General features: G+C 26.9%; 1 protein-coding gene across 3 annotated transcripts in view; it reads right to left on the bottom strand.

The window, feature by feature from the left end:
* LOC100199634 (adenylyltransferase and sulfurtransferase MOCS3) overlaps positions 1 to 18,191 on the bottom strand; it is a 46,967-nt gene extending 28,776 nt beyond the window's left edge. For all 3 annotated transcript variants that reach the window (XM_065805103.1, XM_065805102.1, XM_065805104.1), the window contains exons 1-2: positions 17,918 to 18,191; positions 3,868 to 3,960 (exon numbers count right to left, since the gene is read on the bottom strand). In XM_065805103.1, the coding sequence (XP_065661175.1) occupies positions 3,868 to 3,960; positions 17,918 to 18,122 (298 nt within the window). In that variant the 5' untranslated portion in view covers positions 18,123 to 18,191. The remainder of the gene's footprint in view (positions 1 to 3,867; positions 3,961 to 17,917) is intronic.
* Positions 18,192 to 18,868: the final 677 nt, after the last annotated feature.

Raw genomic sequence — 18,868 nt, 5'->3', positions numbered from 1 at the left:
TCTTTGAGATGCACAATTAGGGCCATCGGGAAAGACGGGTAATTGTTTCCATTATGAAGCAACATGGCTTTGAGGCTCCTGGATGAACTGTCTATAAATAGGCACCATTTAATAGGATTACTTGTGAATAGACCGACAACATCATTGCAGAAGCAAAGCTCATCACACTGTCTGAAGTTGGAGAATCTTTGATGCTGCTTACTTTGATCTGTGACTTAAACGCAATCATCAACCAAGTTCCACTATTTGAGCCTGGATATCAGAGCTCAGCATTCGATTTCGTAAGCGCGAAGTCCCTTATTAAACCGTTCACATCTTTCTGGTTAGGGAAGTATGGCTTTCTATGACTAAATTCATTTGCGGAATCATAGTCCATACCTCCAGTATCTGCTTCACTATTTAATTTGTTGCTGCCTATTGAAGATGGCTGATGCCACTTAGGAGGAGTTGAAACAGGCAGATTGGGGTTGTGTGGCACTGGGGCGATGGAAAAAGATATGTCTTGATAAACGATCTGAGGGGCATTTTTGCCGGTGCGATGATTTTTTGGGTTTACCATGCAGAAGTAGCAGTTGCTTGAGTATCCCGTAGATTTTTTCCAAATTCGTATGATAGCAAACATGATGGCTCGCTTCTCTCCTCTGTACCAGCTTGTACCATAGTACATAATAATACATAAGAATTATAATAATTTGAGGACAGGAAATTTCAAAATATGGAACAATTTCAAGATGGAACGTATTTGCCTACAGCACACAACTTTTGACAAAACTTTGTCAACTACAACTCCTTGAAATGAACTAGATCTAAAGCATTTTATGAAAATAGATTAAAAAACTAAAATTTGAAAAGGAAAATATAATTATATTACGTTTTTAAAAAAATACTATACTATGCGAAATGCTTTGTAAATTATTATAGTTATGTTAAATATTATTTAGTATTGCTTATTACTTCATTAAATAATGTAACAAATTAATTCTAATGGTTGTTTACAATAAACCCATTTTATTTTAATTATAAAAGAACATTATACATAATTACATTTATATAAATATGTATTTTTTGATAAATCTTTTCAAACTTTTTCTATGATTACTTTTTTTATAAACACTTTTTAAGCAAGTACTCAAATAAGTGCAACTAAATTGTGTAGCGGGTACAACTTTAAAAAAAAAAAAACATAAAAAAACTCATTGGTCAAAAAAAAAATAAAGTCACAAGTAGAAAAATACTTTCTACTAATTTAAATCCATGATATAGTAAAGAAAAAACGAAACCCGTAAGTAAAAAACTTATAAGGCTAACTACCACTATCAGCTAATTTGTACCAACTTTAGAGAGGGATAGAGCTCTAGTGCATGTTGCATGGGTGTATTAGCCATTAAGAAAAACATAATATAAACTATTGTATATAATATAATCTCATATATGTAAAGATACAAGGAACAAATATTGGTCAACAGAAAAAACAATTCAAACTCCAATTTTTGCTCAAGTAATGAGTAGGGATCAATTTCGACAAATATGGTGTTCATGACATTTTTCCAATAATGCTGATGGAGAGGATAATGATCGCCTTAAAAAGATCCACTATATTATTTCTTATTTTTTGCATAAATTTTAAGTTTACTAACTGCAGCAAGAATTATCTATAGATGAAAGCATCATTTCATGGAGAGGTTGCCTATCTTTCAAAGTTTATAATGCTTCAAAAATGGCAAAATACGCAATTCTCATAAGAATGGTTTGTGAAGCTAAAACCAGCTATATTTGTAACTTTCTTATATACTGTGGAGAAGAAAGTCAATTACAACAAACAATTTTAAATCTTCTGCAGCGGTATTTGAACTTATGGCACCAGATATATATGGATAACTATTATAATAGTGTTGACACTTGTGAAATACTTTTACAACATAGATTCCGGATATGTGGCACTATTCCAAAAACACAGGGGGATGCTATCTTTCCTTGTCGGCAAAATATTTTATTACAATGTTGGCACTCAAAAAGACCTGTCCAAATGATTTTAATAATACATTCAGCCAATATTATAGAAAACCATAATATTGATTGGGTGACAAAGGAAAGAATTTTTAAGCCAATATGTGTGGTTGATTATAACAAATATATGAAAGGTGTTGATCGTGCTGATCGATATTTGTTGTATTACATTTTACTAAGTTGTACAAAAAAATGGACTAAAGAACTGTGATGTTTCTAATAAATTGTGCATTATTAAATGTGTTTAGAGTTTTTAAAATATTAAACCAAAATTCAAAAAAAAAGTACAAAGTTTTTTTCATAATATAGCAAACGAATGGATAAGCAAATTTACTCCGGATAATGAAAATGGTTTTGTAGCAAGTATATCAGCTAGATCCAGAAGAATTGATCTTATAGGAAGATTGTCAAAGGATGCAAAGAAACATAAAATAGTCAACATTTTACAGGTGACATTAAAGTAAAACTCCAGTGACAGTGCGTGTTTGTGCTGTGCATAAGAAAAAAAGTTTAACTTGCCATATGTGCCAATTTTGTGAAGTGCCTCTTCATAAGAGAAACTGTTTTTTTAAATACCATACTTTAGAAAAATATTAGTGAGTGATTTTTCCACGAAAGTTTAAAAAACAATAAGACATTATAAATGCAAATTTATCAATAGAGTTTTATTTTTTGAACAAAATATGCTGATAGTTTATTAAATAGTTTTATAAAAAAATATAAAATAATAATATCTAAAACGTAAATTATAATAAATAAAATATCAAACATCATAAATGAAATATAATAAATAAAAAATAACAAGTAAATATACAATATATAAAATATACATATAAGTTTAATAAACAAACATTTTTCTAAAACAAAATACATTATTTATAACTATCATTAAATTTTTGGTAGTGTTTTTCAAATAATAAAAAAAAAAATCGAGTACTAACATCCGACCCACTGAAAAACATCAGTCCGCGCAACAGGTACTAATACCCAATCCGCTCAAAAAGTATTGATAGCGAAAAAATTTAGCGTGAAAACAATTGTTATGTAACATAATTCAAATTTAATAGTGTAATAAAAGTACTGGCTTCCTTAAGCATTAAAAAATCTATTACGTTAAAGTTTTTATAAAATAAATCTAAAAGGGGCTTTAAAAGCTAAAATATTTGTTTGAAATTTATAAAAACAATCTGACAAAAAATAAAACAAATACTGAAATATAAATTTAAATTAATATTGTAATAACTATATATTAATATAATTATTGCAACGTTTTAATATAAATGATAAAAACCAGGCTACTTAATTCGATTTTTTAAAAAATGAATTAGCTCAAAAAAATGACATTTTATTAACGTAGACATGTGTTCAACTTTAGTTTCTGTTTTGTATAAAAAATAAAAAGTTCAAAAAATGAAGTTTAAATTAAGTTTTTCTTTTTTATTATCTAAATTTAACTAACATCAATAAAATTAACTAGAAAACAACTAAATTAAAAAATATGTCTAAATAAGGCAGTCAAGAGTCATTGTTGTAGTAGCTATAAATAAATAAGAGACATCTTTACAACAATAAGCTGATTACTTAATATCTCGTAGAACTTTAAAACTATAAAATATCTTATAACAACATTTTATAGCATCAAGAAAATTTAGCTTGAACAGCATTAACAAAAAATTTCACTTTTTTTGAATGCCATTGTTCACTTTACTTAAAAAAACTTGTTTGTAAATAGTTCTATAATACAGCTTTACAGTTTTTTATATTAAAAATAATTGTTGTTTATATAGAAATTATAGTTTTAAAACAGAACTAAGTACGATTTTGCAAATAATCTAAAAAGATAACTAAAATAATTAATACCAATGCCAGCTCCCACAAGGTATTGTGCAGCAGGACATCCTAAACCTCCAACACCAACAATTAACACTTGTGATTTTCTAATAAGCACTTGACCTGTATAAAAAATGTGCAGCAATTATAATTTATAGTTTTTTATGTTGCATACACACATATACACATACACACAAACACGAATATAGGCCATTTTGAGAATCTTTTAAAAATGAAAGGAACCCTTTACATTGAACACAAACATAACTTAATTTATATATTTAAGGGTGTTGTTTAAAAAATATAATTAAAATTTTGTTGTTATTGTTGCTGATTTTAGAGTTTAATCTTCTAAATCTTCAACTTCAGGTGATCTTCAATCTTATACAACTTCTGGCAACATATAATCAGAATGCCTAAACAGGAAGGAATGGGTAACACAATTTCAGAACACTTAAGAGGGAAGAAATAGATGACACAACTTCAGAATGTTTAACAAAAAAGTAAGGGCTAATATAACAATAAAATGTTTAAAGATGGAGAACGGAGTGAATTAAATTCAAAATAGTTTGTGTAACAGCGGGTTTCAATAAATTATATTTCTAAGTTCTTTACTTCCATGTTTTATGTTTTTAAAATTATCATTGATTCAATTTTTTCTTGCCATTCTGATCACCTGTTTATTTTTATTTTTTTATCTCTACTTCAAAATAGTAAAAAAAATCTATTATAAAATCTATATAAAATAGTAAAAAAAATCTGAGACTTTAACTAAAAATCTTTTATAAAAGGAATTTTTTCTTCAAACCATCCAGTCAGATTAGGTTATCCTGCTACTGGTAACATGTAACCCAGTACAATCTGCTTCATATCCTGCTGCCTTGTAGGATACGCCTTTTTAGGCAAAGACTAGGAGATGCCAACTCTGACTTATAACACCCCCTGCCTTGGGGCTCTTGGTTGAGTAAAGGCTAGAGATGGTGTCTCGATAAAAATACTCATCTTGGGCATGTTAAATGCATCCGGCTACTGTCTTGTAGAAAGCCTCCTAGGCAAAGACTTAAGGGGTAAACAGATTCTATCTGTTGACCAGCCTCGCACCCCTTCTTCATCTATTAGGCAATTCTATCTATTGTGTCTCTGTTTTTATGACTAGGCAACTCATTCTATTATCTCCTAATGAGGGTACAGCTATAAAACTCAGTTTTATGGTTCTGAGGTTCTGAGGCTGGCTGGTAGTCAGGTTTCCCGAACTCTGTGATTGCTCTCAGAGAGCCTGATTCCATTAACAGCTGAAAAATATCAAAGTATTAACAGTGCCATGTTGCGGATGGATGGTGTTCCTGTTTGTACTTTTGGTGTGCATTGCGGAGGCCACATTTGGAGCCCTTTGTCACGGCTTAGGGTTTATTAGTAGTAATGAGGCAATTGCTTGGGCTATTAAACAGTGTTCTGAGTACTATCTATGCTTTGAGTCAAGTTTTTCTATCTAATTTTAAAATGAATAAAGTACCAAAAACTATAAAACACAAAAAACCCTCATCATCACAAAGTTCTCTAAACATATCATTCACTAATATTCATAGTCTTCGAAAATTTTTTTCTTCTGTTGAGTCTTATCTCTTGCAAAGTTCACCAGACCTACTTGCTCTTTGTGAGACTAATTTGAGTTCAGCTATCTCATCTTGTGATCTTAGAGTTGATGGTTATCTTCCTTTAATTCGTAAAGACTCCAATAGTCACATGCTTGGCCTGGGCATTTACATTCATAAGAATTCACCCATTTGTCATGAAACTAGGTTTGAATCCACAGACTATTCTTTCATGTGCTTTCGTTTAGCACCACTTCACTCTATTGCCTTTCTCTTTGTTCTATATCACTCTCCTTCATCTCAAAACTGCACTCTTTTTGATGTTATTTCTGATTATATTGACTGCAGTGATTCTGCAGGCATTAAAACCCACAACTTTTGCCTTTTTCAATCCCTAAATCAAATAGTCAACTTTCCAACTCGCTTTCCTGACAACCCAAAACATTTACCTTCTCTACTCAACTTATGTCTTGTTTCTGATCCTAGTCAGTGCTCTCCACATTCACCCTTAGGTGCTTCTGATCACAGTTTGATCTCTCTAAAACTAATATCTCATTCTTCTTCATCACCTGAATCCCCCTATTATCGAACCTCTTACAACTACAGCAAAGCTGACTGGGATTCTTTCCGTGATTTTCTTTGTGATGGCCCTTGGGTAGAAATCTTTCATCTTCCTGTCGACAAATATGCTTCTTACATAACTTTGTGGATTCAGGCTGGCATGGAATCTTTTATTCCCTCTCGATGATTCCAGGTCAAGCCCCACTCTTCTCCATGGTTTTCCTCACACTGTGCTGCTGCAATTGCCAATCGAAACAGTTACTTCCATATTTATCAGCTAAACAATTCTCCAGAAAACAGACGTCTGTTTATTACTGCTCGAAACAACTGTAAAAAGGTTCTGTCTACAGCAAAGTCCATTATTCTCAGGTCATGAAATCTCGTATCTCATCTCAAAAATTAGGCTCTCGTGACTTCTGGAGAATCTTTAACAATATCAATAATAAGGGCAAATTTTTAATTCCACCTCCCCAGTATGGTTCAGACTTTGTCACCTCACCTAAAGACAAAGCTAAGTTGTTTGCTAAAAACTTTTCATCGATATCATCTCTTGATTCCACTAGTTGCGTTCTACCTGATATTGCCAACAAACAGGTTGACCCATTGCTTGACATTCATATCACTCCAGCTTCTGTATCAAAAGTGATTTCCTGCCTAGACTCTTCTGCAGCTTGTGGTCCGGACAACATACCTGTTAAAAAAATTTCTATAATTTTCTAGTAGACTATATTTAGTTGAGCAAATTTGGCAAAAGATTCAATGTGTGTTTGATAGAGATGTCAGAATAGCACCTACAGGAAAAAATACATCTATAGGAAAAAATGTCTAATTACATGTATCATTTTAACTTATTGCTCTCAGACCCAATTTTAAAAGCATATCATCAGGCAGAAGCCATGCTGAAACTGTGTAATTACTGGTTCTTGTTTAAGCTGGAGCCTATTCAATCAAAATTTTGACTTTTTTGGAAACATATCTTTATTTAAATGTATTTTAAAAAGCTAGAAGTACTGCACATAAGGAGAAGTGGGTAAGGTGGAGTGAATTAAATAATTATCTAGAAGTCTATAAATTTATCAATATTCTTTATCAATATTTAACTAAAAAAACCAATTTTTAATAAATAATATTATAAATAATAATAATATGCTAATATTGAATACGACTTCTCTAACTCTGTGAATCGGGAGAGTTGGTAACACTTATATTTCTCATGAAAATATCTGTCTGACGATTTTAATTGGGAAACAACTGAGAATACACAAACCAAATGTCTTGTGTACGCATTCTAGCCTAATCAATTCTTATAACTTGATAAAGTAAACAAAAACTTTTTTAGCTCAAAATTTCCTTCAGCACTAAATACTCAACATTGTTTTATGTTTGAAACTTTAAACTTTAAACAATATAACAAATGTTTCAAAAAAACTCCAATCAATATTTTTACATCATTAAGCTATGTAAGGTTTAATGAAAACTTTAATTTTCATTAATCCTTACATAGCTTTATTTTACCTCCTTTTTCTTCTTCCATTCTTTCAGAATTTTGTGAAGCATTCTGTGTGTAACAATTTAATGGAAGAAGCTGTATATATCCATTTTCAATAGTTACATCTTATTAACTGGAGTATCTTAACCATCATGGCCAGAGTAAGACTTTTGAAGTTGTAAACCTGGGTATGAATTACACAATTCTTTTATGTCTGATTCATTGCCATCTGAATTAGCAATGTCAACTTCTTTTGCTTGTTGTAAATGAAACTTTAAATAAAAGCAGCAGCACTTTTGATAGAGAATTTCTTTAAACATATTGTTATTTGTTTTTTCAACAAATTTTGATTTAAAATGTGGATCGAGCATCATTGCAATTTTCATAGCAACATTATCCTCGTATTTTCGAAAAACGACTATTAAAATCTTTTTTAAGTTCATCATAATAGTTTTGATTGCAGTTGCTGTGTCACAAGCATAGTCAAGAAACTTTTCTATTGCATAAATAAATGGTATGATCTCTGATGTACATGCAGTGTCTGCACTTATGTTTTTTTTAAATACTTTTAAAGTGTTTCAGAGTGCATACAAGCATTTCAGCAAGTTTCCATTGATTTTTTGTTAGATACTTTGCTTTTAATTTTACATTCAATGCAATAGCCTTTTTCTGCTCACAGAGCCTTTCAAGCATATAATATGTTGAGTTCCATCTAGTGGAGATTGAATTATACTGTGTTTTGGTAATTTGATTTGAATTTGAACTTTATATAGCTTTGCCACAGCACTCAACGAATGGTGGAAATGTCCTGCCAAGGCTTAAAAAACAGCAATTGTATCACATACTATTCATTCTCTAAAGACTTTTTCTGTATACAAACATTTTTAAGTATGTATGACACATGGTAAATGTTTATCATCTAAATATGAGTCTTTTCAAGTTTGCAGAGCTTCATTGAAAAATTTGATATTATACCCTTTGTGAGACTCTGGGAAATGTGTGACTTGTAAGATGACATGTCTAATTTCATAATCAAGTGTCAAAAATCTAGCATTTAAACTGTAGTACGACTGAATTGTGTACTGGCATGTCCAACCATCACAAGTTAAACTAAAAAAATCTGCTCTAACTCATACTTTACCTTGGCTTTTATTGTTTCATACATCCAGTGAAATCACTTTATTGTTTCATACATCCAGTGAAATCACTTTTATTGTTTCATACATCAGTGAAATCACTTTTGCGGAGAAATGCATTTGGCTAGGTATTGAATAATTGGAGCTAAATTGTTTAAAAGTCTTGTAAAACCTTTATACTCCACAATGCAATATGGCTGCAAATCTAAACATACTATCACACCAATAAGTCTGGAAAGACTTAGGGTTGTCATGTTGATACAATTCTTTTCTTGTAAACCAACTTAAAAAAGTTTGAGTCTGTTTGTTGCGGACATTTTGATTGCGTTTCTACTGCCTCTAGATAAAGTCTTCTTGCAAAGTATGCACATTGCATTGGCAACATCTTCACTTCACATTGTATTGCCAACATCACTCACTTTGAAGTAATCCCATAAAGGATTTTTACTATGCATTTAAGTAGCCATTAGGCACTAATTAGTTCACCTTAAATTTTTATTAAATATATATAATCCGAGAATTTAAATATAAAGTTAAATTCAAAGCTAAAACTAGTGTCTTATATTTAATAATATATATTACTATACATAGCATTAATATTTAAATTTAAAATTATTATATTGAAGCAAAATAGAAAATACTAAATTGACCTTTACCTTTTTGCGTATCAATTTTTATCTTAATAATAGTTTTTATAAATAAAAAAATGCTTCAAAATTAGTATAACTATATCATAATAATATTGTTAAGAGTTCAAAACTCTTGTGTAAATAAAGTCGTTGGAAAATGTTCTACATTCAAAATTTAATTTACCAAGTTCAATTAATCCTCATTTTAACATTTTTGTTTCAAATTAGCAACTAGGTTAAATAAATAATTAAAAATATTAAGGTTTAAAAGTATGCTACTTAAAAGTATGAATTGCGTCATTAATTTATTTATTTATTCTTAATGTTGAAACTTTAAATTTCCTTTGCTATGCTTTTTCTCTGCAACAAGAACATAATAAAATTATTTATTTGATGTTCTATTAAAAATATTATTGATTCACTTACATTGTTTGATTTTTTTTACCTGTGTCTATTTTATATTTAATTCTCTTGACCTTATTCTTATGAATCAATCAGAAAAAAAATGTACAAGTGAAAATTTTTTTATTTTTATAAATATCCATTCATCATTGAATAACGTTGCATAAATCATGCAAAATTGAAATGTTATTTGTTACATACAACAATGGAAAATAATAATAAAATCTGAACTTCAATCAGATATAAAAAAAAATATCTTCAGGTTTTGCGCCGAGCTAAGTGAATTTAAAGCTGAATAAAATAAAAAACAAAAATTATATAACAAATTTTTTTGACTATAGTTACAACATAACTATCAAGACAAAAAAAAAAATTTAATTCAATAAATAGTAGAAAAAAAAAATTAAAATAAATAAATAAAATTAAAATAAATAGTAAATAGCTGTTGTTTAAACTTGTTGTTTCTAACAGTTATGTCGATCAACAGTTGCGAAAGAAATTTGTTTTACAATGGAAACTAGTGTAAGTTATGCAACTTAATGTCAGTTGAATAATAAAATTTATGTTGTATAATAAAACAATTGTTGCGGAATTGGAAATTAATTTTCATGTAACGTAAGTTAACAAAAACATGATAAAGTTTTGTTTTTTCTAAAACTTAGTTGAAAAACTTAAGTTTTTTAATAATATATGTGAAAGGATATTACCTGTTACACTTTTTCATTAACAAATTAAATTACGTCATTAAGTAATTCTTATTTTGTTGCGTTGGTTTTAACAGTAACTTTTTATATTAGGAGAATCTAGAAAAAAAAATCTTTTATTTCTTTTTTAATGTAAACTAAAAGTATTTATATTATTGTTTTTTTATTTGCTTATGTATTCTTATTTAGGTTTACATATAAACATACATAAATAAATAAAAATAAGAATTGTATAAATATTTTTATTTAGACATTAAAAAAAAGAAAAAGAAAAGAATAACTTGCTATTCTCCTAATATAAAAAAAAAATCAGTTAAAACATCTTTTATCTTTGTTTTCGTAAAACAAATTGTTTGTAAATCCAATTAAGGGGGGTCATCCATAAAGCTCGACATCCTATATTTGTTAATTCTTAACTCCTTCCCTCCTGTCATAAACGATTGCATAAATCCTCTCCCTCCTAAACTGTTATAGCAGTTTTAACGTCAAAAATATTTAAAAAGATTTAAATGTAAATACTTTGCAGCATTTTAAAAATTCAACCTAATGAAAATAAAACAATACGCATAAACATAACAAGTAAAAACTTTGACAAATCAAAGACTTTTTTATTTAAATGACTCAAATAAGTATAAAGTTGTAATACTAAAATAATTTTTTAAAGTTGCTCCCGGTCTTGCGAAAAAACTGTCTTCGATTTGATAACTTTCATAAATGTTATGAAAAATCACTCAGACAGAATGCAACCAGTTCTTTCTTTTGTTAATTATTTTAAATGAATGAGTTCAATACGTAACTCTAATTCTTAATTTAATAATTTAACCGGTCACCTCTGATAAACTTTTATATACTTTTTAAATTGGTATAGAATTCTTAACATCTTGTGAAAGTTTCTAATCACGGCTGTTTCAAAGAGCAGTTTTGTCACTTGTGCTTTGCTTTAAAATCTAATTGAACAGAAATGTTGCACATATTTTTGTTTAACCTAAAGTTTAATCTTATATATTTCAAAACACAATTTTTCAATAGTCTTCATTTTTTTTATAATGTGGCAGTTAAATAACCAAACAATATTATAAAAGAAATACAAAATTTTTAAACCAAAATAAACTTATTATTAACAATTAAAATCAATATTTAACTAGTAAAATGAAATTTGTTGTAAAAAAGGAGGAAAATGAGCAATATTCATTTGCATTTCGCTTGAAAACTACAAAAGCTTTTAACATAATTTTTTATGCATTGTGTTTTAATGGCTTTACAGCATGTTTGTTGAGATCCGCGACTTAAGTCGTGAAGAATATCACTCAACATTTTTCAAAATCCTATCAAACTTCCTAATAACTTTTTGATAGTGTAACGCGCCAAATTGCGGATTCAAAGACAAATCTATCAACTACTTGTCTAGGATAACATGAAAAAATTAAATGTTTAGTGGCTTGCGTTTATTAGCGAAATTAGATTTTGTAAGTTGCAGTTTCAAGAAATTCTTAACACTTTTTTTGTTATTTTACAAGTCTATTTTTTTTTTAAAGATTACTTGTTTATTCAAACACTCTATTAATTTATAGAGAGTAAAGGAGGCAAATCGTAATTGTTTGCGCTTAATTGTTTCTACTTAGTTTATATTAAAAGAAAAACAAAATAAACATTAAACAGAATAAACTTGCTTAATTCTTATAGCTAAAAGTCAATCTAAAAAACAATAAAGCAAACCTGATTTGAAATTATTTTTCAGTTCAAATTATTACAGAAAATGAGCGAAATACAAGAAAATGATTATATTTTCAACGTCAATAAAAAACCACTTAAAAGTTCATTTCCCTACCTTGATGCAGCTGGGATAAAGTTAAATTTAAACAACTTAAAAGAATGTTGAAACAAATCAGTTTAATGTATCTAGAGTTAATGAAGATCTAAATTTTACAAACGGAATAATGTTTGACATTCGTAAATGCTTATACTTTTTAAAAAATAAAGATTTCTTTTTGTTTATTAAATCTATTGTCTCGAAATCAACAGAAGTCTTGTTAAGGCAAACAAATTCTAAGAATTTCATGAGTATGGTAAATACATTCGAGAAGAAATCAAAAACAGCTCAAAAAAATAAAAATAAACTTTTTTTTTATAAATCAGTTTGAACAAAAAAAAAGTAAAATCTATACATATCCCAAAAGAAAACTTCAACGGACTATATGTAGCTTATCAACAGACTATATGTAGCTTATCAACAGACTATATTTAGCTTATCAAAATCAAAAAACTCTCTTCTTTTGAAAAACAAAATTTTAACGGGAACAATTGAAACTATTACTACCAATTCAAAAATTATGGAAAACAAAATTAGAAATCTTGAAAATGAAAGAAGTATCCTCCTTGCTGAAGTTACTAAAAAAGATTTTGTTATAAAATCTCTTCAAAATCAAATTGAAGAAATTAATACATCAAAGATTCAACTTAATAAAGTATATGGCGGAAAGATTCTTTGAATCCATGTACGACAAAAAAAGAAATGCAGAAATGTGAACATTTTATTGAAAATATTTCAGATAAACTATCAAATCGATGCTCTTATAAAACTTTCAAAGAGTTAGTTAGTTTGAATAAAGACATTTTTATGAAATTTTTCATGATTTGGGTATTCCACTAGTAAAACTAATTGCAAAAAATGCTGTTGCAATACAATCCCTTCTACATATACCGAGCAACAAAATGAGAAATTTAAGAGTATGTCTAAATAATTTAAAAATAAATATTCTACCATCAGAGCGCAAAATAAATAAGGAAAATTTCCCAATGATTTACCACATGAAAGATGTTGAAACAGGTTTTATAGGGTTGAGAAAATCACACAAAGAAGTTAAATCTTGTCTCTATATATGCATGTTCAAAATGTGATTGAATTTCTTGAAGAAATAATATCAAAAGATTTTTATGGGTTTTCTTTTGATAATGCATTTGACAATAAATGGTGGTTCTTGTTTTCTGGTGATAAAGGTGGAGATCACAAGAAGTCTTTTGTTGAAATTGTCAATTCAAGAAATTCTGGTTCTGTTGACAATGTGCATTTTTAGTGTATGTTTAAAGCAGATGATAGTGTCGAAAATATGATGAAGATTTGGTATCCAGTTTATTACCAACAGCTAAAAATTATGCAAGAACCTTGTTTCAAAATGAAAGATGATCGTAATGTCAAGGTATTTTTAGGTGGTGATTATCATTTTCTTGATGATAATATGGGTCGCTAAATATCCAGCGCCACATATCCATCATTAATTGACAAAACAATGTTACACGCGTGCAAACTGTCAGGTAGAAGTAAGAACTGTTAATGATTATATTGAAAATTATAACAAAAATCTTGATGATGATCACTGTAATAATAGTCTGAATGAAAATGGAAAACATCACTATAGTGTAGTTAGGCCTATGATTTTCCCACTTAAAGAGTTATCACAAGTTGTACCTCCATCATTGCATATTTTGCTTGGAGTTGTTTTGCTTACTTACAATCTTTTATTAGACACATGCAAAACTATTGATCATAAAGAAAATAAAATTCAGCTAGAAGATGAAAAGAACGCTGTAATAAAAGAATTGCCTTTCTTGAATTAGAACAAATTGAACGACATCTTCGTCAACATGGAAACAGTAGTATGTTCATGATTAATGTCGAAAATAGGATTGAAGCATGTCTGAATAATAACCAGCAAGAAAACCGTAATTTGGCAAAATTAAGTCAAGCAAGTCATAAATCTAAAAGTAAAAAAAAATGTAATTCAAAAGACTCAAAAAAGTGTTTTTTAAAATACTGTTGCATAACGATTCACGATTATAATGTAGAGTGGGTGCACTGTTATCATTGTGATAACTGGATGCATACAATGTGCAAAGGTTTAACCCCGGATGAGGAACTTTTACTGACAAATGAGCTGTACATCTGTGTGTCCTGTTCAGATATAAATGATTTGAGGATAAGGTTTCTCAATTTAACAGATTTAATGAAATTTTTCAACTTTTTACTTGTGGAATGAAGTATGTAATGGCACGAAGATTTTTAACATATGACGAAATATGTGATTTGGAAAATATAATAAATGAATTCGTTCAGAAGTACCCAATATGTTTTCCAGAGCGAAATTTGACACGAAAATGCCATGAATTTATTTTTAACATTATTACCTTTGTTAAAGAATTTGAAACAGTAGGTATGCTCAGTGAGCAAGAGTCAGAAAGCAAACATGCAGCAGTAAATTTAGCATTGCGATCGATGGCTTGTGTTCGTAACCATGCTGAACGTATCCGACTTGTAGTTAAAAGAGAATAGTTACATTCATTTGTCAACAAAAAATTATTCAAACCTTCTTTGCGGTTGTGTAAAATGTGCAAGGTAACGTTTTTGAGATGTGCAAAAGATGGGAATAAACATTGTCCTTCATGTGAATGTCATTATCTTATTAATTAGACTAATTTTTCTTGAAAACAATGTTTCCTATGCTTTGACATATTTTTCACTAAATGATTATTTTGTAACTTAATCTTAATATTTTTGCATTGATTTGTTTTTTTTATGTTATTGTTAGTTTTTTGCCTTATATTTTGCATATAATAAAAATTTTTTTTGTAGTATTTTTTTATTTTATTTCATTCAATTGTATTAAGTGAACAATTTGTGAGAAAATGTTTATAATTTTTTGTTTGAGTATAAGCTATTTGTTTTTAACAACTTACATAATGAGTAAATGTTGAGCCAATTGAGAAAATATTCTGTTAAAAAATTTTTTTAATAAATTTTTGAATAACACTTTTTCTATTTGAGTAAAACGCTTTTTAATTACTCAACATAATACTTTTTTCTATTTTTCTTAAGTATTGTTAATATAATACTTTTTAAAGAATAAAAAAAAGTTATATAGTTCTTGAGATAATTGAGAAAATAACTGTTCAAAATTTCACAAAATAACTTTTTAAACTTTTTCTAAAGTAATAGGTATGATTTGAATAAAAAACATTTTATTTACTTAATGTAATATTTTTATGATGTTCTTATATATTGTTCAAACAAAACTTTTTACAGAATAAAAAAAAGTTGAACATTTCTTAAGATAATTAACTATTTAGTATATGCAGTAAAAATTCTTTTAATTTCTGAATAAAAGTGACAGCGTAACAGCCATGTAATACAAACCTCTTTACTGATTTGCAGAAATCTAACCTAAAAGTTGAAGCAATTTTTTTGCCTTGTTTTCCATGTAACGTAAGTGGCATTTTAAGTAATAAGTTTGCCCTCTTTTGGTCAGACTCAGAACCTTTTAGCTTATTTTATTCTTTAGCCTAACAGCTTTCATACAAGATGGCTGAAAGTTTAATTAGGCAAATATTTGATAAAGTTGTTGCGCATGTAACATAAGTTAAAAATGGAATTGCCCATATCTATATATCATGATAAAGGAGTATATAGCATGATAAAGAAATAACCTTAGCATATGCTGACGTTGCAATAGATTGTTTATATGATTTCCATGAGAGGTCAGGAGTAAATGATAGTAGTAAATCTGAGACGATGGTTTTACATATAAATCATGATGTAGTTTGGAAAATTCAAATACTAAAATTTCATAAAATTATTTAAATTTCAAAAAAGTGTTTAAAATAGTTTTGTTTACGACATGCTACTTTAATTTGCTTTGTTGACAAATATATATCGTAAAATATTTATATATATTTATATTATATCTATTAACTATATCTACTATATTTTTTGCTTCACTTATTTAGATTACTTTCATTTCTACAAGATCATGATTGGGATCAAGAATAAAACCTTACTTTTTTGAAGTAAATTTTAAGACAATCCTCATAGTTAAAATAATAGTAGTTAGTTAATAATTCATGAAAAACCTATTTTTCATGAATGATTGAAGTTTTTATTGTATTATCATTTTAATAAAAGTATTTTATATATTTCATTATAATATAAAAATATAAAATGATTGCTGAATTTAACTAAGAACATTTTTTTTCATTTAACTTTACTTATTCACTTTTTTTTCTTCTCAAAATCTTTTTATTTTTTCGTGAGTTTTTGCTGCAAATGCAATAAATGAATGAATGATTTATAGATAAATTTAGATATTCTATAATAGTATTCTTAAAAGTATATAAATTTTGTAAAATGTTGTTGTATGTAACATAAGTAATTATTATAGTAGCATTTCATAAAACGATTATATAACGATAGATAACAATTTATAACGATATATAACAATTTATAACGATTATATAACAATTTATAACGATTGTATAACAATTTATAATGATTATATAACAATTTATAACAATTATATAACAATTTATAACAATTATATAACAATTTATAATGATTATATAACAATTTATAATGATTATATAATGATTTATAATGATTATATAACAATTTATAACGATTATATAACAATTTATAATGATTATATAACAATTTATAACAATTATATAACAATTTATAATGATTATATAACAATATATAATGATTATATAACAATTTATAACGATTATATAACGATTTATAATGATTATATAACGATTTATAACGATTATATAACAATTTATAATGATTATATAACAATTTATAACGATTATATAACAATTTATAACACTTTAAAACAATTATATAACGCTTTATAATGATTATATAACAATTTATAACAATTATATAACAATTTATAATGATTATATAACAATTTATAATGATTATATAACAATTTATAACGATTTAAAACAATTATATAACGCTTTATGATTATATAAAAATTTATAACGATTATATAACAATTTATAACGATTATATAACAATTTATAATGATTATATAACAATTTATAACGATTTAAAACAATTTATAATGATTATATAACAATTTATAACGATAATATAATAATTTATAACGATTAAATAACAATTTATAACAATTATATAACAATTTATAATGATTAATAACAATTTATAACAATTATATAACAATTTATAATGATTATATAACAATTTATAACAAATTATAATGATTTATACATTTATATAACAATTTATAACAACTATATAACGAATTAAAACAATTTATAACAATTATATAACAAATTAGTACTAACTAATTAGTACTATCAAGTTTAAACAGTATCTGCAAACAGAGTTAATAACTATATTAATAACTAATTAACATTAGCAGTTTTTAAAATGATTTTAATAAGCAGAGATAAAAAATTATTTTATATCTCTGCTCATGAAAATCAGAAATATAAAACTATTATTTAATATTTTTGTATGTAACTGAGAACATATTCTCTTACAACAGTACTTTTTTTGTTTTGTTTTGTTTCATTCGATTTTTTATTTAATTTTTCATAGCTTTTTCTCGCCAATGCAATGAATTTAATTTTAAATAAATTTAAAATTATCAATTGCGTATTAGCACATTTTTTCTCTTTCTAATGTTAAATTGTAATAAAATCATCAAACATATTACTAATTGATATGTATTACTAATACCTAATATTACTTATGTATAAATAATACCTTGAGCAGACACTTCAGGAAGAATAATCTGTCTTGAATAACGTTGAATATCTTTATTGCTTAAATTGCATTTTTTTATTGGATGAATCATTGGTTGATTGCATAATTCAGAATCCACTGAACTTTTTTCTAAACTTAATTGAAGTTTGAGACTTTCCAGCTCAGCTTCCAAAACTGAAATTCTTGCTTTAATATCTGATGTCATGATGATAACAATACCCTACAATCTTAAAATCTTTAAACCTAGAACATGTTTTTATTAAGAGCTCAATTAAAAAAAAATCATTTCAAAAAAAATCAGTCCAGAAGAAAATAAATTGTAACTATAATTATCCATATTTACATGAAACTATACAATTATTGCAAAAATATATACCTAAAATAAATTTTAATGAAATTATGCATTTCTTATTAACATAAAAACCTAAAAAAATTTGATGTTCTATAACTAAAAAATGGCTGCATTTTAGAAGAAAAAAATTTCGTAAAATACATTTTACAACTTTTAGAAAAAATACATAAAACTTATATAAACAAATATATGATATTTGTTTATATATATTTTTATGCAAATTACAAACAAAAATATTGTTTTATATTTATCATAAATAACATAATCATTTTTAATTGGTGCATAAATACTGATATAACATAATTATATGTAATAAAATAATTATTTAAAATAACATTATATTATGGCATTCTATACCAAAGGCCTATTCATTGCGCAACCATAAGCCATGAATGGGGGCCTATTTTAATATTATAAAAAATGTGAAGATTAAAAGCTCACATTGAAAAATTTGCTAGAGGACTTTTAACTTTTTAAAATTAATCTTGTTTATTCTTTTATATCTCCAATAAATTTGTATTTTTAATGTTTTTTATATTATAAATTTTTGAAAAAAAAATTTTAAAACACTGTATTTTTACTTACTTATTAACTCCTTA

This window comes from Hydra vulgaris, chromosome 09 (assembly GCF_038396675.1).
Source record: "Hydra vulgaris chromosome 09, alternate assembly HydraT2T_AEP".
Classification (NCBI taxonomy): Eukaryota; Metazoa; Cnidaria; class Hydrozoa; order Anthoathecata; family Hydridae; genus Hydra; species Hydra vulgaris.
The sequence above is the reverse complement of the archived record's forward strand: the minus strand, read 5'-3'. Positions and strand labels throughout refer to the sequence as shown.